This window comes from Haliaeetus albicilla, chromosome 19 (genome assembly GCF_947461875.1).
Source record: "Haliaeetus albicilla chromosome 19, bHalAlb1.1, whole genome shotgun sequence".
Lineage (NCBI taxonomy): Eukaryota > Metazoa > Chordata > Aves > Accipitriformes > Accipitridae > Haliaeetus > Haliaeetus albicilla.
In genome coordinates this window covers 22,502,179-22,528,467 of record NC_091501.1, presented here as the reverse complement: position 1 = coordinate 22,528,467, position 26,289 = coordinate 22,502,179, and the positions used below count along the sequence as shown (strand labels likewise).

Below are 26,289 nucleotides of genomic sequence, written 5' to 3'. Positions count from 1 at the left end.
TGTGTTTAAGGCAGCTACAATTAATTAGAAGCAGCCTAGACATGTCGCAGAGGACAGACAATCTTCTCCAGTTTGTCCACTACATCTCTGACAGTGTTTCTTGATTTCACTGCTGTTGGATGTTATTTTCTACTTTTTCTATTTTTTTTCCTCCCTCAACATTCCTCCTAATAGTTTCTAAAAATATGGTGTTATCCAGGATTTAATTAAAAGTGTACAAACAGAGAAGACCCTCAATGGAAAGCGGACCATCACCAAGTAATAAAGTCCAACAATTAAAGCATAAAAAGCCTAAGAAAGCTTAGATTGAAATCCATATGCATATTATCTCAGCATACTGATGTATAAATAAATAAATAAAAAGTGGTCTGAGTTAAAAATACAGAAGAGTGTCAAAATAAAAATAAGCAGTTATTTCTATTAATATTAGCATGCAGAAACACTGGCTTCCTATGGTTTTAAATTTAACAGTAGGTTGATTTTTTAGCACTTGAGAGGAGTAAATGAGACTGAAGTTTTCCTTGTGGCGAGGTAACTTCTGCAAGTTCCCTCCCTTGTGTTGCTTCTGGTAGGTGAAACCTTCATTTGAGGCACATCTCTCCTGTGTTCTCTACCTGACTGTCTGCTTTCACAAAACTTGAAGGCTTTTAACAGTAAGACCTCTGTTCCTCTTGGTTAGACCTGCTGCAGGGTCAATGAACACTGAGGAGCAAAAGCACATGCAGCCTGACTTTGTGAACTCACTCTCCACAGGAAACAAGGAAAATTGCATGGACTGACTGAAACATTGTTTTTCTCCTGCAGATATATTTACTTTTTAAATAAACAATTATTTTATGTCTTTCAAAATAATTTGTGTTTTCCCAAAGAGAAATTAAAAAAAAAACCAACAAACCATGAGGAATGGGTACCATTCCCTGTATTCACATGCACACATACTGATTTTTGTGAAACTTTTCACTGTTATTTTGGTTTGGAGGCAGGGAAGGAAGGTGAGGGAAGTGTTTCAATTACAGTTTTGGGAACAGGTGTACTCACTTGTGATGGGTTGTCCCAAATCAGCACCCTCAAAACAAAGGTACATATGCAGGAAACAGCATGAAATGATTGCCTACTACAGCATGAAACTACTGCCTTATATACTCTCTTTCAGATGTGTTTCCGCTACAGTTGGCCTGTCTTTATGAGATTTATGCTTTAAATCTATTCTTTTCCCAAAACAATGTCTGTCATGTTATTTTAACAACAAACTCTGCTCGGCATAGGATCCGCCAGCCCCATTGCTGGGATGACACAACTAAGGAGAAAGTACATGTCAAGAAGGTTCCTTCCACGGTATCTTTTTCCTCCCCATGCTTGGCATCCAGGGAACGCATTCCACTCGTCTGAAAGTGATGTATAGCACTTTCTTCGTAACCTGGCTCTGAGCTATGCCAGAGCGCATCCCCCTGCGGGACCAGCAGAGCAATCCCATGGCCAAGGGCAGACCACGACCTGCCTGCAGCATTAAATAATTGCTGTCCGTTAGCCCAGCGGCACCAGCAGCACCAGGCCCAGGCATACCTAGCCCCTCAAAATAAACAGTTATCACACAATCAAGGGTCAGCATCAGTTAAACAGGCTTCTGCTAACAGATTCTGCCTTTCCTATGGCAATCCTTTCGCAGTTCTGCTTTCAGCTCTGTCTCGCCTCATTCGCTTTTGCGCTTAGTGAAGTCTGATGACCCCAGACTGTAACCAGGTAGGGCCGTTCCCCATACCGAAGGGCACCCACTGCTCAGTCTCATTTAAAAGATGCTTTGGCAGACTCCTGTTTGTCAGCTAGCTTCCTTCCCCCTCCCATTCTCTCCGGTTTTGCTCATTCCTCCAGTGAGACTTAGTGAAAAGTTGTAGATCATCCTCTCCTGACACAGTCACCTTGAGCAGCAGCACAGTTAACGACGTACAGTCTTAAATATTGACATTTCTCAGTGAAATGCACAGTACTCATCCTCACAGTATCATAGCAGGGTCTGTACAAATGCAATCTGCCATATTTGCACCAGCAAGATATTGTGAAGGATTCTTCTGTTACAGTGAAAAACTTTGGTTTATGTTTCTGATATGTTTAAAACTCTGGGCAATTTGACACAGTCCTTGAAATACTGCTCGTTACAGTGTCATGCTTTGGGAAACAAACCATCTCTGGAGGCTTCAAGCAGTCAGCTACTTTTACAGTTTCTATATAGGAAGGAAGCAGAAGAACAATATGAGAAAGAAAATTTTTTTATGCCCATTTGTTCATCTTGTACCAAAGAGAAGGATGGAAGGATTTCTCTCTGAAGGATCAAACGACAAAGGAATAGAAGGTGGAGGTTGGTTTGTGCCCTGCACCTCAGAGCACTATCAACTGGCCTGGTTGGAGTATTAAGTAAAAGAGCAGTGGAACTGGTAGGACGTTGTCTGCTGAGGCGTGGAGGGTGGGATGCTGGAGACAGTGGAAGGCAAAGGCAAGCTATGAATTTGGACTGGCTTCTTTTCTTTCATGACACACATGTGCTGCTGGGCAGCCCAAGAAGCCATCTCAAACTGATGCTTCCCCCCTGCACAATACCTTCTCTCTTCAAGAAATGTTAAGCTTCACTCCTTTCTGTTCACCTCATGCACACTTTTGGAGGTGTACTGAGCTCTTAGGACTTGCAGACGAACTGGAAAAAAGCGTGACAGTCACACTGCAGGGTCTCAGCATTACAGAGCTGGGATAATGAAGGGGAAGCCACTGAGTGGCGCATCTGCTTCTACTGTTCCTCACATTCAAGAATGCATGCTGCAAGGTTGCGAGGTGTCAAACAAACATGGCAAACTAAGTAGGTTCTTCTCTTCAAGTCCGTCATAACAGACCAAAGCATCCAACTTTCAGAATAATTTCAGTTCAGTATGTTCCCGATCACCAGGGGGAAAGGAGGAAACTGTTGCTGTTGAGTTACCTCCCAGTTCCCTTGCATCTTTGCAGTCCTCCACCAGCGCAAATAAAATTCATATTGACTAATTTTATAATCCCACTGCAACCCATTGCAACACACTTGTCTGATGATAATAGCTGGAGTTTGTCACAGCAGGGCTGGGTCAAGCCGGGCCTCCCTCCGAAAATCTGCCAGTTTGCAGTCTCTGAATCATGGCTGCTAACAACTGTATTGCTTATCAAAAAATGTTACTCTGATTTTTTATGTGGGTGGATGTCTATTCAAAGCAAATAGCTTGATTTGTTGACTCATTTTCTCTAGATAATCATGTATTTTCATATTTATCACACAATCACCAACTTCCTTACTGTACATGAACATAAACTTATTTGAATTTCAAGCATTGGGGATCGGCCAAATTACAAAACTAATAGTTTATTTTTTTGTCCAACATTACCAAACAAATAATGGCAACATTCATATTGTCTTTACTTCCTTAAACATCTACCTGTAGCTGCCAGCACAAGGTAAATAAACTAGGATAAATCTTGTTTCCCTGTTCTAGAGAATCCTGCCTTCTTTTGCCCTCCTTTCATAGGCTTTAAAGACCATCCAATCAGCAATAATTGTGAAAATAATTCTAAGGTTTCAGGAATCAATACTTCCATTCCAAACCATACTGTTGTTTTAGAAGAACAACGTTAAATTAAGGCTATTACATGTTCACTTACACAAGCAGTACCCATCGCGCACACAGTTTTAAGGCACATTCAAGGTACATAAGGAAGATACTCTGAAGTGAGGTATACCCTAGAACGGCAAGTAACAGCATATTTGCCCCATGTGAAGTAGGAGGCAATTGGTCCCTCGAGATAGAAGCTATCTCACGGTGTAGTGCAAAATCTCACAACCAGGCAGCTACCCTAGAACTCACACACTGAATTTTCCTCTCTTTGCTTATCCCACAGCACTAAGTGTGTGTGCCATCATCATCCTGTTCTCAGGGCTTTTTCCTTGCAACCCCAAAGACATACTTTTAATTGGGGGGTGTTAACCACAGACATTTAATAAGCAGTGATTACTTGAGCTTTAATCTGTTCTGCAGGTTCTTCTAAAAGGAACTCACACCTTCAGGGAGAAAAATCAACCCTCATGACACTTTTCTAAGTTATAACCAGAAGAATTTTTTTCCTCCTAAAGAGCAACAAGCCCTGTCAGTGTGACATAGGTAACAAACCGTGAATCTAATTAAGTGTGCAATTATACAGCAGATTGCAGCACCGTATGCTATTACTTAAATCAGCTGACTTGCATGCCAGAAGCATGGCAGTCCCAGAAACATGGCACTCGAAGCAGACTGAGCTGAACACACTAGAGACCATTTCCAGTGGGGGTGAAGAATAAGCCAGGCTCAGTTCACCCAGGCTGATGGCACCTGCACGCATCCAACAAAAAAGACAGCAGACGCACAGAAATTCAAAGTCTAAAGGAGATGCAGAAGCAAACTTGGGCAACCCTGCAGTGTGACAGCTATCACATGGAGTTTTCTTGCATCATAGGCTTGTACAGTCTTTTTTGGATGTGGCTCTCAGTGTAGAGCTCTAATATTACATCTCTTTTTCTTGAAATATGGTGAATTGACAATACCTTTTCAAAGTTGTCTGTGTAAGACAAGTATTTCCCCTTTACCAAACTCCTCTTCCCCAAAAAGCAGTAGTTTTGGGATGTGTGCCTTTACACCATGCAGTTCCTAGATTTGAATACTGACACTCACATAAATAACATTTACAGTGAGAATCTCTGTTAAACAATCCACACAAAACGGAGGGACACTTACAAATCTCCCTTGAACCACTGTAACAGAAATACACGTGGCATTAAAAGCAAACAGCTATCATGAAACTGAACTCGGAGCTCTGTGTGGGCCAGCACAGTAGGGCTCAAATAAATGTGGGTTTGCTTCAAAGCTGCTGCCACTATCATTGTTGCTTTGGGCACTTAGCAACAGATAGAACATTTCTGGGGAATTTTGCAGGCAAACACACACACACACACTGTAGGGTACCTTTTTGCCTTGCCTGGGAGGGGAGTTTGGGAGGACTAGGGACTGCAAGTAAATTCACGGTGAAGAGCTGGAAAAACATGCTCTGAAGTAACAGCGAGTCTCCCAAAAATCAGAAAAAAACTCAGCTTGAAATCTGATCTAAGATTGCAAACACGACTGATAACTACCACATCTCTGTAGACAGAATTTACCAACGTTGGGGAAGTACAAAACAATTGCTGAAATCACATTTGCTACAAGGAGTTGAGCTGAACGCTGAAATGCCGTTAGTGCATGGTTTCAAGGACAAAGCTTTATGCAAAGCCCCGGTGCCATACTTTCCAGGCATGAGGGACAGGACATGACCCTGATCTACCCTGTGTGATTGATGGACCCTCTTTCTCATTGGCAGTCTTCAGGCTTGCATGGTTTACTGAGGGTTTCTGGGTGGCTGACTGTGGGCGGCTCTACCTTTTAGTCCTCTCAGGGCTGGTAATTAATTGTCAAACTGGCGCATGTCCTCACCTCACCTGGATCTCTCAGCAGAAGGGAAAAGGACTCCCAAGCCTGCAGAAGATTTCAAAAACCCATGTATTCATAGGTTCTGCAGCAGAAAAAAAAAAATTAAAACCACACTGTGCTGGAAGATGCGTGCTGGAAAACAGGTATATAGCAGCTTAAATAGGGTGAATAAAGCCCAGGAATATCAAATCAAACCAGAGAATAAAGTGAACTGCTTGTGTCTTGTGGGGAAATGGAAAATTGTGCTGTGACAGGAACAGGCATAGTGCCAAACAGATGAAACCACTAGTAAATGATCTAACTTTCTGAAAATTGTAATTTTTCTGCCAAACTTTCCTCTGCTTAATAAGCTACTCTTGCTTTTGACACAAGACAGATAAAATTTAAATAATCCTTTGGTTAAAGGTTGCCCACTGATCCTGATGGGATTGCTCTCAATGCAAGCAGAGTGCTATACCCCACTGTTAACACATATGTTTAATGCTTCAAAAGGGCTAGTTTCACAAAGAGGGAGGAAAAAGAGTTAAGTCTAAATTTACCTCCTGACTTTGGAAAAGTCAGGCAAACAAATGTGAATGAAAGCAGTGGGGGTTTTTATTATCTTACTATTGATTATCACAGTTCCATCACACATGATTTGGTCAGAACTAAACAAATCTCCCTGTGACAGATTAAATGATTCTGCCCTCTGATTTAGTTTCCCCTTAAAAAGACTGACAATTAATAGTCCCTTAAATAGCTCCTGTCTCTAGACTGACTCTTCTCCCCATTCTACTAGACACTAAAGAAAAAAAAAACCCTTTTTTCCTCTTCTAATTCTTCCTCCCAAGGTGGATTCCTGTTGCACAGGCAGTAAAGCCAAGTTTGCTTGAGCACAAAACCAAGGGGGAAAGCTTTACTGTTCTGCAGAGGCCACAAGAGCTTACCTGCACAGCAGTATGTACCTCGGTCCTTCTGTTTATATTTGCTCTGAATTAAGCTGTCCCATTCCTTTGCAGCCACACATCCATTAAAACTCCTGCCTAATATCTTACTATTTACTATCCGCCTTCAGCGTATGGTACTGCAGTATTCTCACACTACTTTGCAGGAGCTGAGGTGATTTTCTGCATTTCTGAAAGTTTGGCTAATGACTGGTTTTCAGAAGAGATCCAACTTTATGCTGTGCCACAATCATAGCTGCCTTCTTGTGATACACCATGGAAGTAGAGTCCTACCTCTGCTGCTGGCTTGCTGAGGAATCACACATCAGCTGCTTCATCATGCAGTGAATTTCCAAGTTCAAGAGTATTACTAGTGAGAGCAATGTATTACTACTGTAGCACCAAAAACATTGAGTTGTTATTTATGCCTCATTAAGCATCACCAGAAAGCTCTAGTGTGAAAGCTGAGTTCTTCTCTTATGGCTACTCTCTTTCCTCATTACAAAATTAGCCAAAAAGTCACTTTTGAGGGGCTTCAGGAAATTAAAAAAAAACTCATACTTGAAATAAATCAAAATATTTGAAACATTTTGTTTCAGTGTTGACCCCTGTGTATAACTAGAGGTCATACGTTTAGAACCAGAAAAATCTAGATGTTCTGGAACATTTTGATGTTTTCCAACCTCTAAGTTCAAAATAAAATTGTTCAAATGTCCATTACATTCTATTGAAGTGACATATGAAGATGGAAAAATGATTACGTAAATACTTTTTATTCATTGTCTCCAGTAGGCCAGATTTTCATTTCAGTTGTCCTGGCAAAATTCCCAATGTCTTCATTGTGCTTGCCAAAATGCCAGTCCTTTGACTTTGGTAAGACACACTGCTGAAGATGCAGAAAACAACCAGAGCATGTATTCCTCTTTCTTCGGTGTTTTTGGCTTTGATCCAGGACATGGGAATAAAAGCTGATTTTAGAAATTTAAATCCAATCTGGTTAAAACATGGCATTTTTAAGAATTGGTTTTGAGAGCAGAAAAATACAGACATTAAGGACGAAAGACCATCTTTTAAGAAGAGCTTGTCCAGTTCCAATCCTAAATATTAAGGCTGGGTTGTTCACATCAAGTTTACAGAGAATAGAAACAAAAAACCAAATCATATTGGATTATATTCAAACAAATATTCAAACGTACCCTGAATACACTTTCTATTCAGATAAAATGCTTAGCACCCTTTTGATAACAAAATAACTTCTGGCTGAAACTCCATATAGTTTCAATGAATTTATTTTACAACAGTTCCCTTTAACAAATAAGTGTAGGTCCTAGGAGCAGTTACTCCAAGAAGTAGGACAGCCAGTTCCACCTAATCCTATTTCTACAAGAACTTGTATGCTGTCTACCTGGAAGTTGCCTCCCAGTAGCAACTCATGCTGTATTTTACTTAGTTTCTTCGACAGACATACACTACTGCATTGGCCTTGTATTGGTTTGTGGAAACTATTGAGTTGAATCCCCTTGTTTCCAAGGGCTTGACTGGATTTTATCCATGCTGCCAGCTGGTTGGCACAAACCAACTTCACATAGGTAAACATAATACAGTCTTAGTGTGGCATACTGATGAATCTAATAAACTTTACTGAGAAATTAAATCATGTCCAGGCAAATTATAGGGACAGAAGAACAAGGATGTACTTCATTTCACCCGCCAGCGCAAGCACATCTTGACAAGAAGTTTTGCATCATCTACATGACACAAGACAAGAAAAATGGTCCAATTCAGCCCGAGATAAACTCCGTGTACAAGAGGAAGTCAGACCCACTTCCATTTCTTCTGAATTTTCATATCTAACTGAAATGCTAAAGTTAGAAAGTTAGAGACCTTAAACCAGTCTTTCATTAATGAGCAGAGACAGGCACTTCCAGAGGACAACATAAGGAACTCAGGTGGGTTGAAACACTCTTAGACATAACTGCTTCTCTCCGGTGATAATAAAAGAGAGCAAAGACAATCCCCCTCCTAACTGAGGAAACTCAGGGGGGGTGATGCCCCAAGAATGCAAGGGGATGAACTTACACCTTTGCGCGAGTAGCTCATAGCTCCTGCAGTAACTACTACATTGTAAAATCCTATGTAAACAAACTCTTGAAATTATTGCTTTCAGTGCTGCATTATGAACGTAGCAATTTTCAAGGAAAAAGCTCCTCTAGTCAATGCTTTGAGTGCTGTGTCTTCTGTTCAAGGTCTTTTGTCTTTCCCCAGTCCTTAACTGTGTGTTGGATATTCCACTTTTGTCCCGTGCAGGTCTGCATTACAAGTCTGTATGAAACCAAATTGTTTGCTGTGATTTCGAGGCATCTCTTAGTTCTGTTGATTATGGCTGATGCCTACAAAAGGAAAGGAAATATGAAAGAAGCTGAGGGCTTACAAAGTTAGCGCTCAGTCAGGAAGCAATTCTCTTGGCCTTTACAAATGTGTCCGAGAAACACTAATAGGTCACAAACCTGAAGGAAAAATGTTGCATTTTCCTCAGCCTAATGATGCATGACAGTTTACGGCACTCTCTAAGGTGTATTAAAATATATTTAGTGGTTTTTTTTGTGTCTGCTTTTTGGAGTTTGGGGTGGGTGGGAGGGGTTTTTTTTGCAGATTGGGGGTTTTTACAGTTTAAAAATTCATTTTAGTAAATTTTAATACTATATCCTGTTCTGAAAGAAGACAGCTAATAACAGGTAAGAATATTCATTTCTTATCTCGAAGTCAATATTTCAGTACCAACTATTGTGAATGGTGTGGGGTGTGATTAAGTCAACTCATCATGCCAGAAATGAGGATTTTCCTAAGGGGTTGGGCTGCAGAGCAAACAGGATCTTACCTGGCTCCTTCAGGCAGCCAGTTGTTTCACTATGATAATGCCTGATGCACACAAGAAACCGAAGGTTTACTTTTAAGGTGGGTCTAAACCTTCCAGAAACACACCTGCACCTTTTTCTAAGTTTTGTGGTTACAGACCAGACTTAAGGTAAAAGAAAGCCCATGTCAGCAGAATGTCTGGAGACCATGTAGGTCTGTATTATTTGGTGCACATCACTGAAACCTTTGTCTTTCACCAATTCAACTCCTCTATTCTCTACCACTCTCTCACAAGATTTGTCTCCTGCTTAGTTTTGCACTGGGGGATACAGTAAACAGGTCCATATGTTACATGTAAAAATAATTAATTATTAATTACATAAAGCTAATAAGGCTTGAACTGCCTGAGAGGGGAGAAGGTCCATGGCTTCCTTTCCCACCTCTCCCTCCATCATTATCGCTTCTGCCTGTTTATCCTGCCCCAGCAGCATGGCAGTACGTGTCTTAGACTAGCTGACCAAGCTAGTATTATCACATTCTGTATTCAGAGGCACCGAATACAGAATATGAAGGTATCACTTGGGATCTTAAGCATGTCAGCATCGGCTGGCATAAATCCTGCTGAGATGGAGATAAGTGAACATGGCGTGAAGGCTCTGATCACCAGCCGTAAGCTGAGCTCTGAAAGGATGAGCCTAGCCTGATCCCCAACAAGGATTTCCAGGCTCAGACGCTGTTAGAGAAGATGGTACCAGAGAGAGAGCAGGACGAGGTGTCAGCCTGCTCTTTCCCTAAGACCAACAGGTCCCATGGGAAGGCTGGGAAGACAAACAGTGGACAGTGGAGAGAGTTCACAATGTATAGTCAGACCATCAAAAGCGACAGAGGCACCTGGGCTTGCACATTCCCTGCCCCTTAGCTGAACTGTGGTAACTGAGCAAGTGTTTTTAGTCAGCCCAGCTAAAAATTAAAAGACTTAAAGTAAAAGGCTTAAACCAGCTGATTCCACCTAGACAGACAGACAGAAGGTTGGACAAATAAGTGGCTATGGTTCAGATAACAAGTAAGAACTGGTTCAATTCTGGTAACCCAGCTTCAGTTGTGTGACCATCCCCTTGTTTTTAACATCACACATCCCTGACGACTCAGTCACCTTCACCATAACTCTCGCAGTGGCACCCGCAAGTCTTGAAATTGAGGCAACGTTATTCAGAAGCAAACGGCTTTGCAAGGGAAGTGTCTAAGGGTTCATTACAACGGCAAAGCTTACTGAAATGTGGGGATATAGAAATCCACTTACCTGCTTAAAATCCCAGTGCAAGTTCAGGCCTTTATTCACAGCTGTCTCACATTGCTCTAAAACTGGCAGGTCCCCACTCCCAGGATCTATTAGGTATCTATCAACTGTATTCCATCGGGCGCATAAACCTCCTACATACATTTCTCCAGCGCTGTGATAAAAGACGTGCTGAAAGGGAAGGTGACACTACTGTCAGTGAATTAAGATACCAGGGAAGTCTCATCAGCAGATGATAACAGACAGTTCCAAACCTGATAGTGAGAGGTATCAGCTGTACAGCACCAGCATTCACTGATCTCTCAGTAATTAAACCAGGATCAATTTGACCCTCTATACAATGTCTTTCTGCTTTCCAATGAAAAACAAAAGCAAGATACTTACAACTGAACGGTAACCCTTAGCTTCCCTCCTACTGAGAGGACAGGCAGTGAGGTGTGAGGAAGAGCTCCACCTCTCTCCCATTCATCCCACTGAACTTCTGTTAACAAGATCAATCAGTATCAACATGAGGTCTCCCAATTTTTTTCACAAGGCTAAACCAAAAGCCTTCTTTTAATGCACTTAGATCTCCACGGCAACCTGCTCTGCTGCCAGTTGCATTGGGGAGCAGAATTTAATGAAATAAAGGTTAATATTCCCCTTCAGTATGTTGTGGTTTAACCCCAGCCGGCAATTAAGCACCAAGCAGCTGCTCACTCATTCCCCCCCTCCACTCAGTGGCATGGGGGAGAGAATTGGGGGAAAAAACCCAACACTCCCCTACCCAAAACCTCATAGATTGAGATAAAGACAGTTTAATAAGAAAGAAAAGGAAGGGAAATAATAACAATAATAATAAAGGAATATACAAAACAAGTGATGCACAATACAATTGCTCACCACCTGCTGACCGATGCCCAGCAAATCCCTGAGCCATGGTGCCCCCCAGCCAACTCCCCCCCAGTTTATATACTGGGCATGATGTAATATGGTGTGGAATACCACTTTGGCTCTCTCGGCTCAGCTTTCCTGGCTGTGTCCCCTCCCAGTTCTTCTGCACCCCCCGCTTTCGCTGGCAGGACAGTACGAGAAGCTGAAAAGTCCTTGACTTAGTATAAACGCTGCTTACCAACAACTGAAACATCAGCATGTTATCAACATTATTCTCATCCTAAATCCAAAACACAGCACTATACCAGCTACTAAGAAGAAAATTAATTTTATTCCAGATGAAACCAGGACACAATAGCATAGAGATAATAGTTTTGAAGTGCCTATTTCATGGCCCTGTGGAGTCTTGAAAGGAACACTTAGCAACAGCTCATATGAGAAGATCTGACCAGTTGCTTGCCTTACCTGTGGTGAACGTGCATGATTGGGATAAATAATTGGTGTGTTTCCAGGAAAACAGGTCAGGTTTCCCTGACATTTTCAGGGCTGCTAAAGAACCCACACTTTCAAACCAACTATCTAGATACAATGTGCTTCATAGCACATCTATCCCACCACCTATAAAACATCTTCTCCCCGCTGCTAGCTCTGCGCTGGACATCATATCTCTCATCTCACTCTCAAATGCTATTCATACTTAACCAGACTGGAGCTGTTCCATCTTTCAGAGCATACCGCTCAGCTGGTAAACGTTCATAAAGGCACCAGAGTGCCCAGTCAAATCCATCTGCAGCCACTGAATACTGAAGAAGCTCAAAGTCATCAAAATTAACATTGTCAAATACCGGATCTTCTTTTAGTCAAGACAGAATAGGTGCAGCTCTACCAAAATTAACAGTCTATTCAGCTTGAAAAAGTGGAAGTCTAGTGAACAGTACTAAACTTCACCACCTGTTTCTAAAACTGGGTTAACTAAGTCATTGACTTCAGCCTCTACAAAAAGTTATATGCCAGTCTTGGAGGGCTAGTAACCCAAATTGCTCATGCCATGGCTCAATTATCCCTTCCATTAGGCTGCTTCTGCATTTTCACTGTCATTAATCAAACTAACTGTAAGTTCCATGCTTAACTTGCTGGGTTTATTGCTACCTGGGTCTTCTTCTTACAGGCTCCAGAGTCTTCACTATCTGCAAGAAGGGAAAAGGAAAGGAAGGAGAGACCCTGAGGGGTTCTGTAAGCCCTCAGGTTGATCATTCGCCGTCTTTGTGCGTTGATGGCACAGCTGCTGTCTGAGGGAAAGGGTGTGACTGATCAATGCACCCTTATGACAGAAGGCTCAGAGAAGATAGGCAAGGATGATGTACTCATAAAGCTCAGAGAAGAATGCAGAGAGTGACCACAGCTGTTGTAAAGGCAGCTGAACTTATCCCAACACCAAGGGGACCAGAGAGTGGCCTTTGTTGCAGATAAATGGCGTTATCAGTTGAGTGAGTCAACTGGTTGTGTACATAGCCTTCTGAAAATAATCAATAGAAAGTATTATCTTCCTGAACCAGCCAGACCAACATGGGGGAAGTGTATACGTGGCTCAGCTCAACATATAGTATAAAAACTGAACACCCTGAAAAATGAACTTTGAAGAGAGCAATGCGCTTGAGTTGGCTTCAACCCCTGCATTCCTTCCCAGCAACTAGGGATGTCCAGCATCTTGACAGTGAGCATATAGAGAGCGGTAATGTGAGTCCCATTTGTATTGTGATTCAACTGTATATTGCAATTTCTATATTGTGCTTGTGTTGTGATTTCAGTATATTGCTGTATCACTTTTCTAAATCAAAATCCCATGTATCTTCAAATAAGTAAAATTAGTATTAAAACACTAAACCCTCCTCATGTGGAATATCTAAAAGAACTTGGTCAGACAGTATTGGACTCTGACAGAAGGAGTCTTTTTCCTGGACCCCAATTGTTGCTAGGCCTAAAAGAACTGACTTTATCTCTCCCTACATACTCTTGACAGCCCAACCTATCCAAATGAGACTGTAACAGCTAGGGAGTGTCAGCTGGTGTGTTACTGAGAGAGAAAGAGGGATCTGGACCACACAGAGCCATTTTGGCCCAACAAGGGCTGAGAGAAGAGCCTTTCTCCCAGAAAGTGAGACAACATGGACAATAGTCAGCCAGTGAATTCAACAACCCAGAGGCGAGAGATGTAAAGACATTTCACATAAAAACAGTACCATAGACATCACTAGCTAGCAGAATGTAAATATCTATCATCACCCACTTGTTTTGTCTCTCTTTGCAAAAAGAGTCCTATAGAACTACGATGCACTATCAAACTAGTGGGCAACAGAAAATAAACCTCAGCCAAAGCTAGAATAAGAATCAAACCAATTTAAAGTCATTGGGTATTATGGCTGTCTCATAATTTGGCCTTATAAAGGGCCAAAACTGTTGGCAGTGGAACTAAATAACCTGCCTCCTTCTTATGTTATTTCACTACATGAAGTCTCTTCTCCTAGAAATGTAGTAAATATACAGAGAAGGTAGGCATTTCTCTTTTCCTCTTCACTAAACAGCTTACTCTGTTACCTGTCTGCTTTGTTATTTATTTCAAACAATTGCATCCCTTTTCTTCTCAGAAATAAATAACTTGGTGGCTGTTAATTAACATGTGGCAGGCCAGAAAAGAGAACCATATATGGGATGACTGTGCCAGCTACACAGTTATAGTCCTTGTCCATCTCCCTCTCCCCACTTCAGAAATCCCCCAGTCTTCATAGTCTTACCATGCCATGTTCACTTCAATATGGGCATCCAAAATTGCAACAACATCTGCAGTTGATGCCTCCCAGGCAGAAATCCGGGCTTCTGTTAGGTCTTGTCTTTTCTGATGTCTGATGACCTTCAGCAGTCCAGGATGCTTTCATTGTAATTTGTGATATGTGTTTCCAAAGGTCCTTTCGGATCATCTAAAACCAGCCCCCACATTTTAATGTAAAAAAAAAAAAAAAAAAAAAAGTTAATCAATATTAAGAAATGGAAAAGATTATGTAGGTAATGGCTTTCCAGCTTGTCCCAATTCCAGACCAAAACCTGATTTGTTCTTTGCAATAGATCAGGTAGAATTATTCAGGTACTCATGAATTCAAGAAGCTTATTTTTAAAACCAGCTTCCATTCCAGGACTTTGGTTAAGTACCTAAATTTCATTTACATACAGTGCTATTGTCTGGCTTCTAAATTGTACACAAACATCAGTATGTAGAAACTTTAGACATGTGCCATAAGAGCAACCAATTAGCTGTCTTAGTGCAGTAATTTCTGTGTGTATCTCCTACCATATGGAAAGGAAAAGAGAAAATAAACAAGCCCTGAAAACATGAAATGCTCCTGTAAGAGCTGTAGGCATGCCAACACCAAAGAAAAAAATAGTGTCAGAAAAGGAATAGAAAATTGGGACCTCTTAGCATCATTTTGGAAATTCACTTAAACTCTTGTTCCACCCAAACTGACATGTTATTCTAGCAGCTACAATGCCTTAGAAAAATGAGAAATCAAACACATCTCATCAGGCAAGGAAAAAAAAAAAAAGAACAGAACACCCTGAAGATTAGGGGCATGACTGTATGACTGTTTCTTACGGATGATTTTACAATGCTTTGTTCAGCTCAATTTTAAGAGCAACAACGCACCCACTGCTTCCCCTAGCAGTATTTTTGACAACCCAAGACAGCACTCTTCAAGGAGTTATTTCAGATACCTACAGAGATAGTTTCTTTAGCATACTCTTACTTTGGTACTGTGCCTGATGAGCCAGTGATGATAAATACTCTCCCACTTCAACGTTTAACCTTTTCAGATACTTGCAGAGCATCATCCTGTTCCTTATTAGCTGCCTGTTTTCAGGCTATTAAGGTGTTTGGGTTTTTTTCCTGTACTCGATTTACTTTTTAATTTAAAGAGCGGTCTACTCTGTGTGCACCCAAAAGGCCACCAACATTCATTTAACACAACAGTGGCATAAATTAGCAAGACTCCTGCCTTCCCTGGGTCACTTACCATTTGAACTGCAATCATCTAACAGGATGATTTCTTTCAATAAATGAGAAGGTGTTCAGTTAATTATACAAGTAATTGCACATAAGATGTTGACAGTGCTTCATTCATAAATAGAAGTACAATACTGAATGTTGGAAGGTCTTTCGGATATGTTTTCATTTCATAGCTGTAATAAAGACCAACAACTTTAGCACAGTTTCTAAAGAAAGTCAGAGAGCAAGGCAGCTGCAAGAAGGCAGAATTAAGATGACAGGCTTAAAACATATAATGAAAAATCAGCATAAGAGTGGGAAAAAAGGGAATTCCCAAATCCAAGTTTCATTTTTCATTTGAGTTGTGTTAGGTATGTATATAAATCATTGGGGTAAAGTTAAAATTTCTGTTAAAACAAAAAGAGCAATTACTGTTTCTTAATCCAAAATGGTTATAAAATATTGAAGCTAAAGAATACAGTTAACTCAGCCACTGATGATTAGCTTACAAGGCAGTAGACATGTGAGTGAAATTTGGCTTTTTGCATTTACAGAAGGAGATGACAATGGCCAAACTTGACAGCAGACAAAAGCAAATTAGATAATAATCCCTTTGTATGTGCAATGAAGAACAAGGTAGGCCTAGCCATACTTATAAACTGACATGTGAGGAGGATTCCCTTGAACAAGGGATCTCTTTAGAAATTCTTGAAAGGGCTTCAAGAATCGTTCTTGCAGAGTAAACCAGGCCTTGCACAACTCCATGCTACCCCAGAATAAATTGTTCCCAGTACTGAAACAAACTTGTTTTGTGCTATTTGAACACCTCTGGACTTCCTGCTTACTGTCAAAAGATTTTTTCAATTTTTTTTTTTAAGTATATATTTGGGATATTTGTCAGCTCTGCTAATTAACATCCTGGCCACCAGGCAGTCGGTGAGGACTAGGTCTTCTTCACAGTGCTAACCACTAACTGTCTCTAGAGCAGACAACAGAGCATAGTTGGATTCTCAGGCTGATCACTCCCTCGCCTTAGAAGCACACTCATGAAAGCAATACTCAGACTGCATGAGTTGTATAGCTACACAGTGCAGCTCTCTGAGACAAGCTCATGCTCCAGGTAGACCTCTACAGTGGCAACTGTGCACAAACGGAATGCATTTTTGTTGGAATTTCTCCATTAGCTTTATTACCCATTAGCACAAGAGCCTGAGTGCGTATCTGCAAAAGGCAGTTTTGGCAATGTCGTGGTTTAACCCCAGCCAGCAACTAAGCACCACGCAGCCGCTCACTCACTGCCCCCCCATCCAGTGGGATGGGGGAGAAAATCGGGAAAAGAAGTAAAACTCCTGGGTTGAGATAAGAACGGTTTAATAGAACAGAAAAGAAGAAACTAATAATGATAATGATAACACTAATAAAATGACAACAGTAGTAATAAAAGGATTGGAATGTACAAATGATGCGCAGGGCAATTGCTCACCACCCGCCGACCGACACCCAGCCAGTCCCTGAGCCGCAATTCCCCGCCCCCGCTTCCCAGTTCCTAAACTAGATGGGACGTCCCATGGTATGGAATACACTGTTGGCCAGTTTGGGTCAGGTGCCCTGGCTGGGCATGAGAAGCTGAAAATCCTTGACTCTAGTCTAAACACTACTGAGCAACAACTGAAAACATCAGTGTTATCAACATTCTTCACACACTGAACTCAAAACATAGCACTGTACCAGCTACTAGGAAGACAGTTAACTACATCCCAGCTGAAACCAGGACAGGCAAATACATCTTTATGATGTATTTGTATTTCTTTATGATGCCAAGCCAAAGAGCACCAGGCACCGCACCCATTCTTTGGGACCACGCAGACTCATCCCACGGTTCCTCCAAAACGTCCCCCCAGCAGAGTGGGGATCGTTCAGCTCCGGGCTGCCTCAGGAGGATCTGTGACCAGCTCACCGCTGCACAAGACCCATCTCCCTTGACCATCTCCTCCTCTGCAACACTGCCCCACGGACACCCACAGTCAAGGGCAGCTTATTACTGTCTGGCCTGGACGGAACCGGCTCCATCCAAGCGGTACAATGAAGATCCAGTTGCATAACGTGCTTTTTTATGTCTTCCAGAGGGCTGCCAGTAAGACAACTCCCCTTTTCCCAAGCGCGACATCGTTAAATCACGCCCAGTTTTCAACCCTCTCTGCCTGCCATATCCTTTTCTGAAATGCTCCATCAGATTTAGTACAAGCAACCATAGGTGCAAAGGTGTAGGCTTGCAGTGTATGCGTGACATTCTTCTACATTTACACCAGTCAGTTCCTGTAAAGCTTACTATTATCTTTTGCAATAAATTGTATACCTTATCATACTATACAGAAAAAAATGTGTTTGCTTTTTTAACAGATACTTGTTCCCAATAAGGTTTTTAATGGTTACTCATGCCAGCTCCCATAGTATCACTGGTCTGCTTAAAAAATATTATCTATTGGCTTCAAGAACCAATGAATCCCTGGAAAAATCCCTAAGCTTCCTCTTACGAAGTGGACTGCTTACCTACATCTTAATGCTTTAGATGTTTAGCCCACTATATTTTCCATGTAATTAATCTTCAGGCTCTTTGATAACTTGAGAGGGAAACAGAGAGAGAAAATAAGGCTATAAGGAAACTCACAGTCACTGGTCCAGTATGTTGTACTTGCAGCACTAAAGGTAAGAGTGCCAGGGATTCAGCTCAAGTGCTGAATCTTCCCTCACCCTTCATGGGACTCACTGGCCAATAACTATTTCTAGCCACCTCTCCTGTTTAATTTCTAATCATCTTTTAATACGCAGTATAGGTATTCCCCACTTACGCTCTACAACATAGCTAAGAAAAAACAAGCACTGTGTTAAAAAAAGGACAGAATTTTATAATGTAGGGGTTTGCTTCTTGGGGGGGTGGTGTGGTGTTAAAAAACACCGCTTTGGATATCTCAGCTTGTAAGAGGCTTACATAAGACAACGTAAGAGACCAGAGAAAGCATGCTTCAGATGTCCTGCCTTTGGGGCTTAAATAGAATGTAAACAGACCAGAAGGTCTCATATCTTTTGAATACTATGGTCGGGTGTTCCCCTTTTTACTGACAGTCCTATATTAATTATAATGTTAACATTATATTCTTTTTCCTAGAGTGTCTTCTCTACACTGTGACTTCTTTCACAGTCTTTGGAGTACTACAAGTCTGAGCAAGATTTGGAAGAAAATGATAGAAAAACAAACCCTAAACAAACAGAGGACAAATGGAGATCTGTTAGTGGATTATTTTAACTTAGTCCAAAGCAATGTGGATCCCTTTCCCTTTAATTTCATGGCTCCTTGTAATTGTAGAGAGGGCTTATACTGTACCTGGGAGATCTGGTGTCTCTGACAGGTCGATCCAGAGGTACATGATCACGAAGTTAAACATTATACCCATAACTTAAGAACAGATTCTGTGTGACAGTTTGCTCCTCTTCCCTTAAATGTGCATTCCAGCGTTTGAACAACTGAGTCTGGGTACAGCAAACGGTGTACAATCTTTTCCTTCTTCGCATTATCAGCTTTGCATACTTCAGTCTTGGAGTTATCTTGAAGCTTCAGATCATGTTCTATTTGTTTTATATTTTCACGGAATGCTTCCACTGATTTTGCTGATTGAAAATATGAGGAATGATTATAACAGCAATCAAGAACACTCTCCATCATCGTAACTGAGCCAAATTCTCCTTATAACACCACAGGTCAAGAGATCTGTGAAATTACAGCTAAATTGATATTCATATGAGAGTAGCATCAGATCCTCCCTCCCGCATGAGAACAGTTTTTAAACATCACATTTCACAATGTCCTGCATCAGATTCTGCTCTCAATTGCACAAGCACAGAGCAAGGGACACTGCACCGGCATCAGTGGAGAAATCTGGGAGTAGAGGCAACACACCAACTGTTAAATTGGGCCCAAATCATTTCCATAATGTTATGCTTGAGTTACATTAATGTATTAATGATCTGTAATGGGATTCCCATGTAAGTCAGGTTGTCGATACCATATTTATCTTGAAAGTAAATACAGTAAACGTGCCCTTTGCCGTCTCCTTTAATAAGCTTACTGGAATCTTCTGACACCTGCTCAGAAAGATTTGAACAGGGCGAACCCCCAGTCTCTCAAGGTTTTGTTAGGTTCACAATATTGTGCCATAAAGAAAAGTCCCAGCTAGCCTGTGTGAGGTTGTTTAGGACATATTGTTCTTGAAGGTAAATACAATAGACAAGTCCTTTGCAGTGTCTTTTGAAAAGCTTCTTGTCAGTTTTGACTTCTGCTCTATCAGAAATCTTTGAACAGGGTGAATCCTAATCTCTCAAGGTCTTGTTACGTTTACAATACTGGACTGTGCCATATAAAAAAGGCACAGAAAACCTGTGTGAGTTAAAGCTTTCTACAATTAAATTAGTGTCTTGGTGAATGAGGGGAGAAGAGTGGATATTGTTTGAACTCAAGTAAGGCTTCTGACACTGCCTCTTACAACATCTTCATGCACAAGATGAGGACGTACGCACTAGATAAGTGGATATCATGGGTGATTGAACTGCCACGATCAGAAGGTTGTGATCAGTGGCACAAAATCAAGTCTTGGCAACAGAACTGGTGACCTGGAGTTTATCACAAACTGATAGTTAAATCTCTCTTTCCTATCCAAAACCAATTGAAGGCTATAATGCATAGCGGCGTACAGACGAGAAACGGGTAAGGATCATGCCAATAAAGTTGGAAACAGGCACACACCTTTTGTTTTCATTTTCACTCAGTTCTGTCACTATGCCAAGTTACTGCTTTGTTGAACACTCTTCTGGAACACAACCCTGTACTTTGCCCAGGATGGCCTCAGCCTTCGGAACCTCACCAAATGCAGTGGCAGCCTCAGCTTTATTTTAAGTGACAGCAATATCTGTTTGAGGTGGATTTCCTAAGAAAATTCTGTCTATGGAATGTGTATGTGTTCCTGTTTATCCACCCTTCCTCTACTGAGGAGTCCCAATGCTGTTGGCTAAAGACAGTAGGCAACTTCACAGAGAAGGGACCCTGCCATTTACCCAGCTGCAGAAAGACTACAGAATAAGTTTAAGCCTTATACACCAGCTAATTCGATGGCAGAGAGACATCACAAACACCGTAACAGGGACAAAACAAAGTGTTGATGCCCCGTTAGGCACCTGAGAAATCAAACACAAGACACAAATCCAGAAGAAACTAGATGTCTTTAGGTGAGAATCTTTCAGCTGCTCACTGAAGCTCCTGTTTACAAAACACTCCTGACCAAGGAAGCTTGGACAACCTTCCTGATTCTGTAACACCCATGGCAAATTTTTCACATAGCAAAGAGTCAGAAGACTGACTTACCATGCGCATCGCTTGCTGAAGGGATGCAGGAACTCCAGGAAGAGCTTGCAAACACAAGGTGACAGTAGCTTCACAGAGCTCCCAACACTATTGCTAGAGAGCCAAGCTGACCCCTCTCCACACACCTGATCCCTTACCACCAGGTAGGGCTTCCCCAAGTAGCTTGTAGTCACCTTTGCTCTCCACCTTCCTGGCAGCCACACCTGAGAGGCTCCTCAGCTGCAGGCACTTGGACAAATCGAGGCAATTACTGGGTTTCTGCTCTGTCTGACAGGTCTGCGTTCTCTATTTGACAGGACAGACTGCTTTGATCAGGGACCAGAAGCTGAGTGGCATTTCCTCCAAGCAGAGTCAGTTTGCAATACCCAGGCTCAGGGATAATCTTGAGACAAGCAAACTCCATAGTTTTAAAGCAAGGAACGTGCACCCTCTATTGCCAAAATCGACAAGTTGCTGTTGTCAAAGTTTGCTGTTGGCCAAGACCAGTAAGTCCGTGGTAGAGAAAAACCATGGTGTACAACCGCACCAGTAAATAAAACTTCATCAAGGCACAATCATTTCCCAATCATCATTTCCCAATCATTGCCAATGCTGTAATCGTTCATGTGCTCCTGCCTGCACCATGTAGGACTTTCTCATAGAATACCTGCCACAATTTGCAGAGTAAGACTTACCAGAGACGTCTCCCCACAGGAATAACTCGAGGTCAGTGAGTGCGTTCTGGTCAGCATGCAGGAGAGGAGCTAGGTGTGTGTGGTGGGTTGACCCTGGCTGGACTCCAGGTGCCCACCAAAGCCCCTCTATCACTCCCCTCCTCAGCTGGACAGGGGAGAGAAAATACAACGAAAGGCTCATGGGTCGAGTTAAGGAGAGGGAGAGATCACTCACCAATTACCATCATGGGCAAAACAGACTCGACTTAGGAAAATTAGTTTAATTCATTACCAATCAAAATCAAGAGTAGGATAATGAGAAATAAAACCAAATCTTACAACACCTTCCCCTCACCCCTCCCTTCTTCCCAGGTTTAACTTTAGTCCCCATTTTCTCTACCTCCTCCCCCCAGCAGTGCAGGGGACAGGGAATGGGGTTTGGGGTCAGTTCATTATGTTGTCTCTGCCGCTCCTTCCTCCTCAAGGGGAGGACTCCGCACTATTCCCCTGGTCCAGCGTGGGGTCCCTTCCATGGGCTGCAGTCCTTCAGGCACAGACTGCTCCAGCGTGGGTCCCCCACGGGGTCACAAGTCCTGCCAGAAAACCTGCTCCGTGGGCTCCTTTCTCCACAGATCCGCAGGTCCTGCCAGGAGCCTGCTCCGGCGCAGGGTTCCCACGGGGTCACAGCCTCCTTCAGGAACCCACCTGCTCCAACGTGGGGTCCTCCCCGGGGTGCAGGTGGAGATCTGCTCCACCATGGACCCCCATGTGCTGCAGGGGGACAGCCTGCCTCACCAGGGTCTTCCCCACGGGCTGCAGGGGAATCTCTGCTCTGGCGCCTGGAGCATCTCCTCCCCCTCCTTCTTCACTGACCTGGGGGTCTGCAGGGTTGTTTCTCTTACATGTTCTCACTCCTCTCTCCTGGCTGCAGAATGTGTAGGGTTTTTTTCCCCCTTCTTAAATATGTTATCCCAGAGGTGCTACCACCATCGCTGATGGGCTCAGCCTTGGAGCTGGCTGGTATTGGCTCTGTCAGACATGGGGGAAGCTTCTAGCAGCTTTTCACAGGAGCCACACCTGTAGCACCCTCCTGCGACCAAAACCTCACCATGCAAACCCAACACAGTGTGCCACCAACAGCTTTGTCCTCTCACTTACTTCCAAGGCCCAAGAACAATCCCTCAGCTGGTCTTTCACGATAACATAGAGGTAACTCTGTATGCAAAACACTGCACCTCCTTCTCAATGATGCTGGCCAAGCCAGAAAATTAGATACCCTATATTTCATTAACAATACAGAAGAATCATGAAAAAAATTAAGCAATGGAATAGTTTGTTTTGGCTAGGTTTTTGACAGCTCCAAGAATATCCAACTTAGACATGCCAATAGGTTGTTTGATTCATACAAGCTAAAAAGCTGACCTTCTGATGGAAAGGAATAATGGTAATTTGCCCGATTTTTTTTTTCCTGATGCATAAAAGAAAGAGTGCTTACCTGTGCTAAGATACTCCTGCTTCTTTTAGACTTTCAGAACATTTTTTGAGAGTTTTTTTTTGGGGGGGGAGGCAAGGGGGGGCAGAGCGGGGAGCAGGGAAGCAGAAATAAAGAGATGAATCCCAGCATCATATTAGGCTGGTTGTTTTGGAACAACAAAAAAAAAAAATCAATTTTACTTTTTCCATGAAGACTTACAAAGAGAAGAGAAACACGTTTTCATGAAACATACAGATTATGCTTTTGTTGAAATTTTATGGAAATCCAGGAAAGGGAAAAATAAAGGACCTCCGGACAGAAATAGGGCTAGAAAAAGTGACAGAATGAGATTCATCTTGGGAAAAAAAACCTAAGCTAGCAAGAACATAGCAGACTGTATTGTGAAATTCAGTAAACTGTGACAGTAAATGAACAACTGCCATCAGATTAACTACAGTGTGAAAAGCTACAAAGAAAAGTTAGGGCAGTTCAGGGTTCACATGCCACCACACACAGCAAGCTAAGTCTCTTGGCTGTAAACTCTGCTCAGACGACAGCTGAAATGTTATGCTGATATTACTGCACAGCCCATTGTAGAGCCATTAAAAAAAGAGAGAGAGAGAATGAGAGGGAGCAAAGAGCACCTTGTACTGTACATGTCACGGTTAAACCACAAGTACTGTACTATGCACTGTAAATGCATAGGAATACCTTAATAGTACAAGTGTAGTACAATAGTATTTAAATACAGTGCATTTTAAAATATTTATTTTTAAAACACTCAATGTTTGGTTAAAAGTACCAACAAAATACCTCTTTGGTAATAGGAACATTTTCTGCATGGTTTGGGTATACTGGGGTGAAGAGGAGAGAGGAGAAAAGCACACCTAGAACAGCTGTACCATTCCACTCACTTTCAGGATCAAAGAATGATCCTTCACTGGTCCTGTGTCACAGCACAGATACTACTGTGGTACACTGAAGAAAGGACAGAGGGGAAACAGTTTGTAAGATGCAGAAATTCTAGGGTTGCTGGTAAGCACACTCAGCATCCTTCACAGCTAACAAGGAAACACTGAGCAGAAGTCCCATGCTAGCTGAAGTCAGTGGCATTTTTGCCAAACTTGAGAATTCTTACCCTTCATGGTAGAAACTAAGCACTGCCCAGAGCAGGCTCCTAGGGACACTGGTCGCCTTCCAGTACAAGGAAGGACAACGCATTGGAACTGGAGTAGAAAGAGACGGTCCAAGGAAAAATCCTGCACTAGTCAAGAAGGGATGTTGTGAATCACTCTTTACATTCCTATGGGTTCTGAAATGGTTTGAACCCACAGGTTTCAGGAATGGTTACTCTAGAGGAAAGATCATGAACTGACATACACAGTCATTGCCATGAACAGAGGTACGCCCTTCATCACTATCCCAAGACGTGCTTCCAACTTTTACTCTGTGAAGCAGTCCTGTGTGCACCACACACTACAAGCTTCAGAGCTGTTCAGCATATTTCTTTCCAAGAAGCTCTCTCTCACTTGATGTCTGATTATTTTCCTCTCAAAAATGCACTGGGCTCTATTTTTTCCTGACTGACATTTTTATTCTTTCCTGCCCACATTTATAACATCTTCAGTGCCCATTCACTTGCCTTTATCCTCACAGGTCTTTGCCAAACTTTCCAACTTAGAAACAACTACGAGTGTCCTTAATGCACTACCCGACTCCTCTTGCAAATCATAGGGAAAAACTGCATTAAGACAAAACTCTGCCAGGGGTTTCTTCTTTTTAAATCACCACACTATGGATGTGCACACTGTTGCCATTGCTGTGTTTGGTTTGTAGTCCTTAAAGTTCTGCAGCTGCATTCAAATCCACGTTAGCATTTAACCCCCATCAATCTGAACCATTTTTTCCTGTTGGAATACATATGCATGTTCTGGAGACAAGGAGCTGGAACACTGCCAGGATCCATTCATTTTGTAATCTGAGGATATTGACATATGTATTTCCCAAATGTTCTGCATTCATTGAGGTTCTTTCATCTTGCTTTTCATAATTATCTGTGTTTATTCACCCAGGTTTTAAAGTAACACAAACTGAAAATTGCTCAAAATTAATGGGCATGGTCTCCATAGCTAAAGATTGAACAATGTGGTTTCCAGCTTATTCCTGACCATACAGGTTTCACCAGAACTGACTCAGAAATTTTATTTAACTGTTTTTATGAAAGAAAACTTTTCAACTGGAATAGAAATAGTTGGGTGCCCATGTTTTGTTAACCTCCCTATTTTGTATCCTGTGCTGCATAAAAAGCCCTATCGTATAAAGAGCCCTACCATATCCTGGGCTGCATAAAAAGTGTGACCCTTTACTCTACTCTCATGAGACCCCATCTGCAGTACTGCATCCAGCTTTAGCGGGGCTCCGGTACAAAAATGACATGGACCTGTTAGAGCACTTCCAGAGGAGGGCCATGAAAATGATCAGAGAGCTAGAACAGCTCTCCTATGAAGAACACAGAGTTGTTCAGTGTGGAGAAGTGAAGGCTTCAGGAGACCTCATTGCAGCCTTTCAATACTTAAAGGGGGCTTATAAGAAAGACAGAAACTTTTTACCAGGGCCTGTAATGATAGGACGAGGGGTAATGGTTTTAAACAGAAAGACGGTAGATTTAGATTAGATATTAGGAAAAAATTCTTTACTGTGAGGGCGGTGAGAGACTGGAACAGGTTGCCCAGAGAAGCTGTGGCTGCCCCATCCCTGGCAGTGTTCAAGGCCAGGTTGGATGGGGCTTGGAGCAACCTGGTCTAGTGGAAGGTGTCCCTGCCCATGGCAGCAGGGCTGGAACTAGATGATCTTTAAGGTCCCTTCCAACCCAAACCATTCTGTGATTCCTCATGTTTTTTGTTTGTTTTTGTTTTTTGGGTTTTTTTTTTTTTTTCCCTCTCCACATAGAGGAAAAAGTAGTGGCAGAAAGATGAACAACAGAGTAGAAATACTGCCATGATAAGCCTTATCCCAAAAAATTACTTTCTTATCTTTCTAACTGTTCTGCAGAAGCCATCTCCTTCCTTCTTCCTTGTTGAGTTATACTTTCTTGTACTGCACCAGGAAAGCTTTTAAGTATTAAAAAATCCTATCGTATATACATAGAAAGGAGAAAGCTTTGAAGGAAAATATTTAATGACTCTTTAATGAGTTTTATCAGCCCAGAAGATAAATGTTGGCCAAGAAAGTTACAGAAGAGGTAGAAAACCTAGAAA

The 26,289-nt window shown here is 42.1% G+C and overlaps 1 protein-coding gene across 1 annotated transcript; it reads right to left on the bottom strand.

Moving 5' to 3' along the window:
- Positions 1-971: 971 nt before the first annotated feature.
- Positions 972-19,606, bottom strand: GALNT8 (polypeptide N-acetylgalactosaminyltransferase 8). Its single transcript, XM_069807055.1, is given in 9 exon segments — positions 972-8,820; positions 10,587-10,754; positions 12,164-12,338; positions 14,249-14,387; positions 14,390-14,431; positions 15,521-15,610; positions 15,613-15,686; positions 18,875-19,015; positions 19,017-19,606. Coding segments are annotated over 9 exon segments (1,203 nt in total). The 5' UTR covers positions 19,214-19,606; the 3' UTR covers positions 972-8,643.
- Positions 19,607-26,289: the final 6,683 nt, after the last annotated feature.